General features: G+C 42.3%; 1 protein-coding gene across 1 annotated transcript in view; it reads right to left on the bottom strand.

Moving 5' to 3' along the window:
- LOC144121081 (uncharacterized) overlaps positions 1-12,865 on the bottom strand; it is a 342,169-nt gene that overhangs the window by 23,308 nt on the left and 305,996 nt on the right. The window contains exons 83-102 of the mRNA XM_077654023.1: positions 12,282-12,461; positions 12,017-12,085; positions 10,844-11,116; positions 9,995-10,060; positions 9,672-9,854; positions 9,488-9,568; positions 8,692-8,871; positions 8,007-8,261; positions 7,283-7,354; positions 6,751-6,933; positions 5,761-5,841; positions 5,104-5,286; positions 4,647-4,721; positions 3,517-3,699; positions 2,850-2,924; positions 2,442-2,624; positions 1,850-1,924; positions 1,173-1,355; positions 510-581; positions 23-205 (exon numbers count right to left, since the gene is read on the bottom strand). Coding sequence (XP_077510149.1) covers positions 23-205; positions 510-581; positions 1,173-1,355; positions 1,850-1,924; positions 2,442-2,624; positions 2,850-2,924; positions 3,517-3,699; positions 4,647-4,721; positions 5,104-5,286; positions 5,761-5,841; positions 6,751-6,933; positions 7,283-7,354; positions 8,007-8,261; positions 8,692-8,871; positions 9,488-9,568; positions 9,672-9,854; positions 9,995-10,060; positions 10,844-11,116; positions 12,017-12,085; positions 12,282-12,461 — 2,835 coding nt within the window. The remainder of the gene's footprint in view (positions 1-22; positions 206-509; positions 582-1,172; positions 1,356-1,849; positions 1,925-2,441; positions 2,625-2,849; positions 2,925-3,516; positions 3,700-4,646; positions 4,722-5,103; positions 5,287-5,760; positions 5,842-6,750; positions 6,934-7,282; positions 7,355-8,006; positions 8,262-8,691; positions 8,872-9,487; positions 9,569-9,671; positions 9,855-9,994; positions 10,061-10,843; positions 11,117-12,016; positions 12,086-12,281; positions 12,462-12,865) is intronic.

Consider the following 12,865-nt stretch of genomic DNA (forward strand, 5'->3'; position numbering starts at 1 on the left):
TAGTATCGCTCGGCATACTCACTCAGGCTGCAGCGTTCCTTAGCGTTCCCAGTGTAGCCTGGCAAGCATTCACATGAGGCTTCATGGTAAAGAGCTCGGCATTGGGTGTTGATGCCACAGATGCCTCCGAGGCTGCATGGATCTTGGCAGTGACCGTTGATGCAGGCCTTGTCGAACGGGCAGTTGTCATGGTTACGGCAGCCATCTGAAATTTGTGCAAGAACAATGTGTAAGTATGAGTGAAAGATGGAAAACAGCACTTAGAGTATCAGAGTATCATATGCTCTGTCAGAGCTTTGCAGTACTCTCTTGATACAGAGAAGCTAACTTGTTCAATAACACTATTGCAACACCATGCAGCTATATTGAATACTGGCTTTATTGATGGGCATGATAACTCACTGAGCAATTCAGGCAGCCACGCTTCATATTGCAAACTATGGTGACAGTGGACAGAGGTCGTTCAGGAATGCTACATGCTTATTGCACACTCAATAAAAAATACTCACCAATACACCTGTAGGCTGCACAGATTTCTCCATAGCCGCATTCCTCATCCCTTCTGCATGAGCCATCAGGGACTGGAAGAAATATTTGAGACATATCAGTGATGATGATAGCAGCTAACAATCAATTGAAGAAAGACTCTTACATAGGCCACTTCAAAAGTAATGCAAGAATAGGCTACAGACAATTTTGTGGACATGGCTGCGCACACAGCCAAGCGAGCTTTCAATTTTTTTTCGTTTCATCACAAGCTTAGGTTTTCACACACAGTTCTAAATAAACATTGACTGGGGTAGTGAAGTCCTGAAATGTTAAAAATTTCTTCTCATTGAGGGAGACATCCAAAGCCAGGGGTGAAAAATTGGTCGCATGAGGCAAATACAGTGGATCACAAACTGATATATTGAAATATATCTGCAAATCTGCCACTGCAACGGTCGACTTATATATGTGGCCTGTTCTCTTGAGGTAAGTGCCAGAATATTAGCTTCACATGTTTGTTGTGCATGCATTACATGCACTTCCTGGCGAAAAAAAAATATAGTTTAAAGAGTTTAGAGCAGGTTATGGGGTGAATGCAATTCACCCCTTGAATTACATCACATAAATTTACATAACCTATCAAAGGACCTATGCAGACTGGACCTCTGTGCATTGGACATTACCTTTCTCGCAAGCCACGACGGGGTTGCCGGTGAACCCATGTTCACAGGAGCAGAGTTCTCTGTGGTTGACAGGGAAGCAGTGGGCATCCCGGCCACAGACAGCACTGCGCAGGCATGGGTTCTGGCACTGGCCGTCGATGCACGATAGGTCCGGTGGGCAGTTGTTGTCCGCTCGGCAACCAACTACACATGACCAAACAAAAAATTAGTGTCAAAAGTGAGTGATTGATGAAAGCCTGAGAGAATGCCTAGAGTGTTTCGAGTTGGATAGGTAAAATGCTCTTGGTGAGGTAACAATTAATACATTTGACAGTACATTGAAGCATATTATTTAGCTGTGCTGCACATATATAAATGGCTGATCAACATAGATAACACGGATAAAATGCATTGTTTTGCAGTTTTTTTATATACAGTTATTTGCAACGGGGCAAGACAAAAGGAGGTAATTGATTTCCTAACTGGGTCTTGCTCTCACATGAGAACATTTATAAAATAAATTCATGTTTTGCATTCATTTTTTTTTTTAAAGAAAATGGCTGATATTCTTAGATCCATATGTGACTAATGACCACACTGATGCACTGTTTTCGCGTTTGCACAAAGGCTACCACTGCATTTGAATAGCTGCGGTTTACTTCTAAAGTTGTAATGGCAATTCACTTGCTCGCACTTACCTCTGCAGTGGGAGAGCTCGCAAATGCGACCAGAATAGCAGTCATCATCCCTCGTGCATTCAGGTGGAGGCAACACTGGTGAAAAGAGCACAAGAGCTTGTTAACACACACTGCACTTGCGAAGACCCTGATGACCAAATTGACAGAAGTAAACATACAGTTCAGTAGTCTCTACAATATATATATATATATATATATATATATATCTGCCAAGAGTGCCAAGCATGTTCATTAGCCTATCAACCGACCTGTATGTGGAAGGGCCTTGAGGTGGTATGTGTGGGTCAAAAACTCCTGCAGCCTGAAGCCGTTTACATATTTTATGCTGCTTTATTTCCACAGCGTTGAAGTAGTATATATTTTGGAAACAGACATAGAGGACCAAATAGTGCTCACATTAAGCATCTCGTCATAAAAAAGGCAGTAACACATACTATGAACGCAATGAATATAATGACACAAGATTGTACATAGTCATATATACGTAGAAATATATCTGTATGTGGCTGAGTGGATATCTCTTAGCCGGTTAGCATGGATCAAGTTCAATGCGATGCCTATTTGCAGTGACATATATGAGAATGCAACTCACGCTTGACGCAGTGATGTTTCGGGTCTCCCGTGTGGTCGGGCAGGCAAGCGCAGACCCTGTCGTGGTTGATGGCCTTACAAACAGCATTGATGCCGCAAGCACCATAGACGCGACATGGGTCCTGGCAGACGTTTCGAATGCAAACTTCCAGGAAGGGGCAGTTCTCATTGTTACGACAGCCAGCTGAAACAGATAAAAGGAATCACATGGTTGGGAGAAGTGAGCAGGGGACAATTTTTGCAACATGTGCAGAATAGAGCATTTTTTTGTTCATAGTATGAGGATTATAGTATTCTTGTATGCACAACCAGCTGCAGTGAAGAGTGGTAGATGTATTTGGTACATTTTTGGCACCAGGATCAAATACTCTACCCACTCACACGAAAATAATTAAATTCTAGAACTTACGAATGCAGTTGCCGTGGCTGCAGATGCTTCCAACAGCACAGTCATTGTCTTGGAAGCAAGGACCTGGTTCTCGAACTGCAAAGGAAAAATTTTTTTTTCTTCACTACTCAGAGACGACAGATATGAAACAAACTGTTGGTCACAATTTGAATATTCAAATATACTTGAAAGTGATTTAGGTTTCTGCTCATAGTTGCTCATCTGATAAAAAGCAAAAGGGCCAAATTATGAAATAACCATAATCTCAAAACAGTCACAAAACGGTCACAAAGCCTCTCCCCTGTTGGTTGGCACAGACTGGCAGAGTCATCGACCAAAAGGACCGGCGCTAATGGATCCGTTTGTGATGGGTTTGTGATTTGATCATTCCATAATTTGGCCCCAGGTGAGCATTTTCGTTCTTTTTTTCAGAGCGAAATAGCTGCTACGCCACAACTTGCATATCTCAGATAAGTGGGGAAATACTGCTCTTGAGAAGGCAGTACCAAGAGCACACACATTGCATGCCATGTTTGAAATCAAGACTTGCTGAATGCAGCAAAGCAAAAAGATAATTATTTGAACTATCCTGCATGCACAGGTTGCACAAAGCTATACCTTTGCTGTTCCTATGCTAAAGCACAGAAGGCAAGGCTGTCAAGAAAATATGTAACAGGCAACAACTCACTTTCTTTGCACTCTATCTGAGCATCGCCCTGGAAGCCTGATGGACACGAACAAAGTGCTCGGTGATTGTGTGGCTGGCAGTCTGCGTTGACACCACAGATGTTTGGCAAGCTACAGACATATTGACACTGGCCGTTGATGCAGGCTTTTTCATCGGGACAGTTGTTGTCATGACGACAGCCCTCTGGAAGTTTCCAAGCACAGTAATAAGCCACATTGGAGCAGACTATTTGGGTGTACAGACTGACTACATAAAACAGGTAAGCAGTGTTAGATCCAACAGACCCTAACCACACTAAACATTTATTCTGGCTTCAGCCACAGCTCATGCCAACTTCAGTCATTCATTGCTTGAGCTTTCATTCCTGCTCATCTTTAAAAATACTTTTAATTTCATTCATTTACTTGGATTTGTTCTTTAGTGTATATATTATAAAAAACTGAAGGAAAAGCTATAGGCAAATGGGATGACAAGAGATTTTCCTCCATGCACAGTTTAGCTGGTGGAACATCATAAAAAACTGCAGGAAGAGCATAGTGTCACAAACACTTGCATCCTCACAATGCTGATACCAGAACAGGCATGGAAGACTGAACCATTGTGTGAAAGGCTCACAAAAGGAAAAAATTATCTGTCCACATTCTAATTCTAGAGTAAAAAAAAATTGCAAATGCGACCACATGTACACGTGTACACCACATGTCCACTTGCATACAGGTACTAAGCATTGCCATTCAAACCAATAACGGCGATTGCTGTATTCAGAAAACTCTGCAGGCAGCATATGAAATATATGGATAGCACAAACATGAGGGATGCAGATAGAAAACAGTGTCAGTCCTGTTCAGCTCACTTTCCCTGTGTTTGTGTGGGATATGTAAGTGTATAGTGTCAATGTAACACCTTAATACTAGTTATTATTACCTATGCAATAGCCCTTTCCCAAGTTCCCTGTGTCTCACTTATTTTAAACAGGATCACAAATTAAAACTTCCTGTCATCCTATTCGGACACACCTTTCACAAGCTCTCTACAAAATTACACTCAATTAGTGTCCTACTTCACGATAACACAACGGTAGGTAAAAAAAATTTCTTAAAGAAATAAAAAGAACCACTAAATATACTTGCCTATGCAGCGATTGTTGTCACAGATGAACCCATGCAGACACTCATTGTCCCTCGTGCATTCAGGCTTTGGCTCATCTGAATATTGCAGAAAAAAAAAAAAATGAGCATAAAAGGTTCAGGGGAGTGTACTTCACGAAAGAAAATGTTTTAAAGCCCACTGATAAATAAGTTGCAGTTCACATTTACTGCATCATGAAAAACATAGTGCTAATAACGTACCACAGCAGTGCATTGCTTTAAAAGAGCTCATTAAAGTAATTTCTGCCAACTTTACAATAATCCCGCAAGGCATAATGCCCTTTTCACTCCCTTCGCATTTCAATTTTTTTTTTTTTTTTTACCACAGTAGCAATCTGAGAAGATCGAGCAATGCAAATCAAACATTATTTGACCAAGAGCTAAAAACTGCCAAAACTGCATGACAGTGTGCAGCTAAACATATGTGAACAGAGCCCACCTCTGAAACAAACCACGTTGGGGTTGCCACGGTGACCCGGAAGACAGGAGCAGTCGGCATGGTGATTGATTGGACGGCACAGGGCATTCCGGCCACAGGCTCCATAGGCACCGCACGGGTTCTGACAGATGCCATTGATGCAGGCTTCGTCGCTAGTGCACCTCTCATCGGTTCTGCAGCCATCTGCACGGGGTGTGCAGAACAGTGCATGATTAAGACAATGCAGCTATACATGAGCAAGTGCACAGTGTGGTGGCAAGGGAGGCACTTTGAAGAATAAATAATCGTGACTTGCTAAAGATGCTACTGTTTCTATGATAACACTTATTGATTTTAATCATGTAGACTGCTTAACTAATGTTTTCAACCTGCTTTAATGCAGGATTTGTACAGGCTGCACACAATAATCGTGACTTGCTAAAGATGCTAGTGTTTCTATGATAGCACTTATTTATTTTAATCATGTAGGCTGCTTAACTAATGTTTTCAACCTGCTTTAAAGCAGGATTTGTACAGGCGGCACATATTTTTGACATGTATTCTTTTAATGTCTAAAGAATTAACCCTTGATTTACTTCATTAAACTACATGATGTAGGTGCGCTAGCACAATATATTTTTGTATGCTAGCACACTAAAATACATCAGCTGTACTTACAGACACACTTGTGGCCTTCACAGACGTGGCGAAGAGCGCAGTCGGTGTCGACGTGGCACTCCTTAGGAGGCTCCACTGGAACTGCAAGAAGAGACAAGAGAAAAATTTTGTTTGGCAACTAGAGCTGGATTTTAAATTGATAGTGCTGTAGCTGCCCAGCTGTGAAGTGCCCAGCTGTGAAGGGTGCATGGCATGCACCACTGCTAGATGCTATAGCATCTAGCCCGACAGCTTGCCCTATCCAGAAAATCAGGCCACATAATAGCACATTTAAACTGTGAGGTTTAGCTTGAAAAGCAACAGCTTATATAAAACTGTTCTGAAGTATAAAAGTAGCAAACAAGCTTTAGCTGTTTCCTGAAAGACATGATAGAATAGATATTGCGACACGCCCACTGGTTATTATGGTTTTACTTTACACACTGACACATAATACTAGTTTGTTTCTTTTACAGCACAATACACTCTGGCAAATTTAGATTCATAATGCTCACAGCATTTTCATGAACAACCACTGGCAAATGAGCTAGGTTGTATGATGAAGTGTACAAATGTAGTTTGTTTATAATATAAGGTGGGTAATCTGACAAGAAGACTGCCAATTACACTTGCCACTTTCAGTAACACTATGTTTATGCATCACTTCAGTGGCAAAATTTCACTTTCCCTCTTTAGCAGATCATATCTTAAAGTTAATTTTTTCGCCTTGCTGCCACTTCCAACTTAGCCTGTTGTGTAAATTTCAGTGCGGGCAGGGCACTTTTATTTTTCTTTATTTTTGTTGCCCAGTCTAACGTATGTCAATAGGTTGTGCAAGCAAGGCACTTGTGTTTTTTTTTTCTAGCCTTCTCTAACATATGTTACTGCAACTATTAGGTAAGGAAACAATCAGGCCAATCCTCGATGTAACCAGCACTGCTAATGAATAGCACATGCTGAAAGTAGTAGTGAAAACACACAACAGTTCTTTGGTGTATAAAATGCACATACCTGGCCTGCACTCAATCTTTGGGTCGCCAAAGAAGCCCCTCTCACACGAACAGACAGGACGGTGAGCAGCAATGACACAGAGCGCATTGATGCCGCAGGTTCCAGGAACATGGCAGAGGTTCTCACACTTGCCGTGATGGCAAGACTCACTGGGAAGGCACTGGTCATCGGAGCGACAGCCATCTAGAAAATGAAAAATTTGACAAGGTGCTTCAAATTTAGGATGAAGTATAGGCAGAATTTTAAAAAAGTCGCCAGCTTTATCTTGAGGGGCTATGCATAGCGTACAAAGAGCTATAAAAGGTTTGAAGGGGTTAAAGATAGGCAGGATAGGGTGTTATGTCACAACCAGAAGGCCTTGACTAAAGATGGCTCAGATGTCTGCTTTGTCAGCCTAAAATAGAATACAACCTTTGACAAGCACTGTAGCTGTAAATTGTTAATGCAGAAACCTGTAAACCCAGTCAGATACATAACCATGTAGATGTAGTACATAGAAAAGGTGATTCTAGTCCCCAAGAGGCAGACTTACCAATGCAGCATTCATCCTCGCAGACCTGTCCGAAGGGGCACTCACTGTCTCGCTTGCAACCTTCTTCCCTCACTGAAATGAAAGGAGGAGTTAAATTGAAGTAAACTATAATAAACATATAATAAGAAGCTTTGTTTGAAAGCAATGTTCATTTGAGCCTATGCTTCTGCATTGCTGCTGAAGCACAATTGCGCTTCGACATAGTGTGACTTGTCACTGTTTACTGCTTGCCTGCCAGCATTTTCTTGTTGTCAAGCATCAATCATGAATTGCTTAAATGAGCTCAGTGGCAACACTAGACTACTAAAGAAGGCTCAAAGGCTACCTAGTCAAAAAAATACAGCATGCAGTTTGAGAACTGCAAGCTATATTTGTCTACTCAACTGCTACAGGTTTGATTTTTTATTCTGGCGAACGATATTTTTCAAAAGGCAGTTGTCTTGCAGCCAAATATAGCCACGTTATCCCAGAAAATATAATCTCACCTAGCCACTTTGTTCTCTGTTACTCTATGGCCACATTTACCTTCCCTTGGAATCAGCTGAGTTGTTTTAATAGACCACTAATTATTTATTCCCTTCATTACATCTTCAAGTTCCTTCTCGTAGTTACAACTAGGATATCCTTAACTTGAACTTATTTTCTAATCTTTCAGTCTCCTGTAAATCTGTTCATCTAAACCTCTTCAGTGAGACAAGTGCTTCAGCAAGACATGGGGACTCACGTTCAGCACAATGGACCTTAGGATCTCCCGTCAGTCCTGGCAGGCATAAGCAAACAGGGCGATGGTTTGCAGCCCGGCAGTCAGTGTTGCTGCCACAGACACCTGGGAAGCTGCAGGGATTCTGACAGCGGTTGCGGATGCAAGCCTTATCATAGGCGCAAGCATCGTCGGTGCGACAGGCATCAACGCAAGACCCTTTCTCGCAGATTCGACCAACGGGGCAGTCTCTGTCATGGTAGCAGAATTCTTGCCGTGCTGAAAGTGCAAAGCAGACCAGAGGGTTTTAAGGAAGCCCGAATAGCAATTTGTGCCTTAAGCTGTGCAGAAAATTCTGCAAGGACAATATATTCCAGACAATCTTTAACCATAGATCACTGGTATAAGAGTGAGTAAGAAGCCATTGTATAACATGGCACAGCTGCTTTAGACCACACGCCATTATGCTTGCTGTGAAGACAAAAATAACAGCAGCCTAAAAAATTGGGACTACAACTGCAGCATGCATACTAAGCCTTAACAAAAGTTTGTTCAATGCAGAGTGAGAAATGTTGCATTGAAATGCAGTGAAGCAACTCAAATACAACTTCCTGGATCATGCAATGCTAGTGAAAATAACTGCACTCACTGATATGCTAATTATACTGAAAGGATGAAAGGCTTAAAGAAAAAAAAAGTGTACACTTACACACAGCACACTCAATGTTGGGGTCACCGCTGAGTCCCGTTGGGCAGGCACAGACTGGCTTGTGGCTGATCGGGAGGCACTTGGCATTCTTGCCGCAGATGCCCGGAGTGCAAGGGTCTCGGCACTGACGACCAATGCAGGCTTGGTCGAAGGGACAGTTTGCATCGCCACGGCATCCGTCTGTTTGGCGAGAGAAAAAGAGTATGGTGTTCAATTAATTACTGTGGAGGATGACTGTCCCAACCAAATAACCAAATTTTTGCTTCAGAGTGCTAGGTCTTAAAGGCAAAAGTAAAGGTAACGTGGGCAACTGAGAGGACATGATAGAGATCCATGTAAGTTTTGCAAAAAAAAAAAGATGCGGTAACGGCTCATGGCTCCTCAGCAACTGGGGCTTCAAGAATCTGTTTGTAAAATGAAACCTGGTACAACAAATCCAGTACTCTGTACGAGTATGTCATGCTTAGAATGTTCTGGATAACACCCATTAATGCTAAGAAGATCCCAAACAATCACTTGAACCAAACAGAGGAACTGCATCCCACTGCTTTAAGTCATTATCAGTGTGACAACAAGATGCTGGCACAGGCGTGTCTTCACGCAGTAATGGCTGAGCCAACAAAGTCAGCCAATTAATTAACACCCTTATTAGCCCCCTTATTAGCCCCATTATTAGCCACCCTTATTAGCAGCTCCTCAGTGAACTACACCTCGTCCAACAAATGCAGTAGCAGCCCAACTACATGGGCACTTCACCTTGCTCCCTGTAGTGTTCTTTCCAAAACTTTGCACTCACCAACACAGTAGTGTGCTTCACAAATCTTGCCGACATAGCAGTCCCGGTCATGTATGCATTCAGGTGGAGCCCTGGTTTCAACTGAAAAATGCAAGTGGTGCAAGACAAAGGTCACTTTAGTGTTCAGCAAAAACAGTAGGAGGCACATACTGAAGACGGGCATGTCTGCAGCCCCAAAACTCACTCTTGCTGCAGAAGTCGTAGGGATTTCCCTCGTAGCCAGGCTTGCAGGTGCAGTGCGGTCGGTGGACTACCGGACGACAATAAGTGTGCCGGCCACACGAGTTCTGAATGATGCACGGGTTGACACATTGTGTGTTCACACAGGCCTTGTCAAATGTACAGTCAGAGTCGCTGCGGCATCCAACTGAGGGAGAGAAGGACGTAAGATGTCATGTCATGAGCATTCAATAGCGTGTACCACCACATAACTGTGTGCTATTACCTTGCCATTAGGACACAAAAACGTACATGTTTAGTGTGCCTTAGGAAAGAAGAGGGACTCACCGACGCACTTTCGCCTTTCGCAAATTTCTCCAGGGTTGCAAGCAGAATCAGAAGAACATCCATCAGCTGGAAGGTAAATTCATTTAGTTTCAAAAGATGATATATATGATGCACACATTTGACTATAACACCCTTAATTGTTAAGACTTATTTGCTGGACCGCTCAGCTTTCCACAATGCACAAACGCTTATATAAAGCATTAAAAAAACAAGTTTCTCGTAAGCTGACCACAGTGCAGGCTTCATAGTTCAACACTAGTGAGGTCAAAGCTGTATTACAAGCAAAGTTCACAAATACTATTTTGCAACTCTGAGATGTCTACTGTAAAGTTAACTGTGACAAACGTTTTAAGTACTGACTGCTGCAGACATGGTGATGCTAGACTCGAGCTTTCCGCACATGAATGAACTTTTTAAGCTTTATTGCAGATTCTACTAAGTGAACTGAAAGTTGGAGCTACAGCTTGTCCAGTTGGCAGAGAGGCACATTCAAAAACTCAGCAATTTTTCTACAAGTACAGCCCTTTCGTTTTATTAAGTTGCATGCATGTATAATGTTAAAAGGAGGTACTGCAATGTGGTATCTTCTTCGATTTCACACCTTACTTAGTCCAGGTTGGAGAACAATTGGCACCAGTTGGTCTAAACTGGGAACTGTTCCATAAACCAGTTAGGAGCAGTTAGGACCTGTGTTGCTGCTGTAAGGATGCCAGAGTGTAAAACTACACTGTTGCACATGGCAATAGGTGGCAACAGGACTGTGCACACTTAGCTCCAACAGCACTGCTTGAAATCGCAAAGGCAGAAAGCAGGGCTCATTCAAGAGGCAAGCTAGTGCATTCCACTCACGGATGCAAATGCTGTTGCGGCAGATGTATCCGTCAGCACAGGGCTCGTCGATGCTGCACTCGACGTGTGTCCCGGATGTAGTGGGTGGCTGCACAGTGCAGTGGACCCTGGGGTCCCCCACCTTGTCCCTGGGGCATGTGCATGTGGCTCGGTGGTTCTGCGGCCGACAGAGAGCGTTGACACCGCAGCTTCCCCGCTGATAACATGGGTTGCGGCAGGCACCCTCCACGCAGGCCTTGTCATATGGGCAGTGTTCGTCAATGCGGCATCCAACTGGAAAAACGAGGCGAGAATGCAGCAGGTGTCATCTGGGCTCGCAAACAGCCTGGCAAACGAGTGTACAAAACCATATATGTTTACATCAAGCAGCTATCATAAAAAAAAAGTAAGTTATGAGGTGAAAAAATTTCAGGTCTGACAAGGCTTGCTGGTAGCACTAGGAATTGTTACCGAGTATACTGCATTAAAACGGAGGAAACAAAGAGCTAAAGGAAAAATCCTTACGCCAGTCTATCTGCTCTGTCTATTGATGTTAAGCAGCTTTAAATTTGATACCAGTGAAAGTGACCTGATGAAATTTTCAACAACTTAAAGAGCAGAAAATCCAGGCATTTTGAGAATTCACTCACTTCCTTTTTCATAAGTAAACCACAACTGAGCTTGTAGTATGTAACATAAGTGTTGTAGTGTCATCTCAGTAATAAAAAAGTTCATTTCTCAGGTGTGACCTTTGCTAAATAATGAGCCTCAGGGAAAGAAACATTAAAAAATGCAGCTAAAAAAAATTTAATTGCGAATTCATATTGCTGTTTCGAGAATTCAGTCTCAAAACTAAATTATGAACAAAGTCTTCTTTGGAATAATATTTATTGAAAAAAAAAACATTAAAATCAGTTTAATTTGAAGGTGCAGTGTGGCAGCATTAATATAGGACAAGCCAAATCGCCATGGTGCCAAGAAAACGAAAAAATTGTTAAGTGTAGCAACTTAGATGAAAATATTTCTGCATAACTGATGTCATTTTGCATGTTCATATATGCATATGGTCAGCAATTAAAAAAAGAAAAGAAAAAAATAGAATTGTGACAAACTTCTGAACCACTGCATAGAAAAACTTGTGAGTATATGTGAATGTCCATTCTGTATGAAGAGAATAAAAATATGATTTCTTACCAATGCAACGGTTGCTGATGCAAATCTTTTCGAGTCCGCAATCCTTGTCTGTGTGGCATTCAACCGACACTGTGGAATGATGCAAGAAGACACATAACATTTGTGTTTTCAGCTCCTTAAATCTTTCTGGAAGTTATTAGCACTGTAATCTTGACATACAGTGAAAAATTATACTTACTAAAACAAACTAAGCTAATATCACTGAACTGTGCTTATCTTAGATGTGCCACAATTGGCAGTGAAACGGGTAGGCAAGCACACTGACCTTCTTTGCAGTGAACCTTGGCATCGCCCTCAAAGTTTGGCGGACAGCGGCACTCGGCAGAGTGGCTAATGGCCTGGCAGTGTGCATTGACGCCGCAGACGCCTGGTCTGCAAGGGTCCTGGCAGAATTTGTCTCGGCACTCCAAAAAGAAATCACAGTCACTGTGCGTTCGGCACCCAGCTGAAGATGGAGAAAAAAAGTGACACATTTTAGAACACAGCAGTATGGCAGCACCATGAATGATCGAGCTGAACCCCTTATATTCTAAACTAGATGGGTAATGCCATCAGCTTGCTAGAATCCCGAAATTGCCAGTTCTACCGTAGTGTGCCACTGTTTGGCACTCAGTGCAGCATATAGAAAATTTTATACACATGGAGTGATTTATGCTGTTTTATGGGTCATTGCTATTCCTCAAAAACATCGCCTGTTATCGTCCTGATTTTGCATGCAGCAGGAGCACTTATAACAAGCAGGAGATGATTTATCACAATGGTTCTTCAAAAATCAATACTCTATACACACATCTTACGCATGCTCATAAAAAGCCACAGTGCAGTCAAGGTGAGTTCAAAGGTTTTCAT

The sequence above is a fragment of the Amblyomma americanum genome, chromosome 2 (genome assembly GCF_052857255.1).
Source record: "Amblyomma americanum isolate KBUSLIRL-KWMA chromosome 2, ASM5285725v1, whole genome shotgun sequence".
Classification (NCBI taxonomy): Eukaryota; Metazoa; Arthropoda; class Arachnida; order Ixodida; family Ixodidae; genus Amblyomma; species Amblyomma americanum.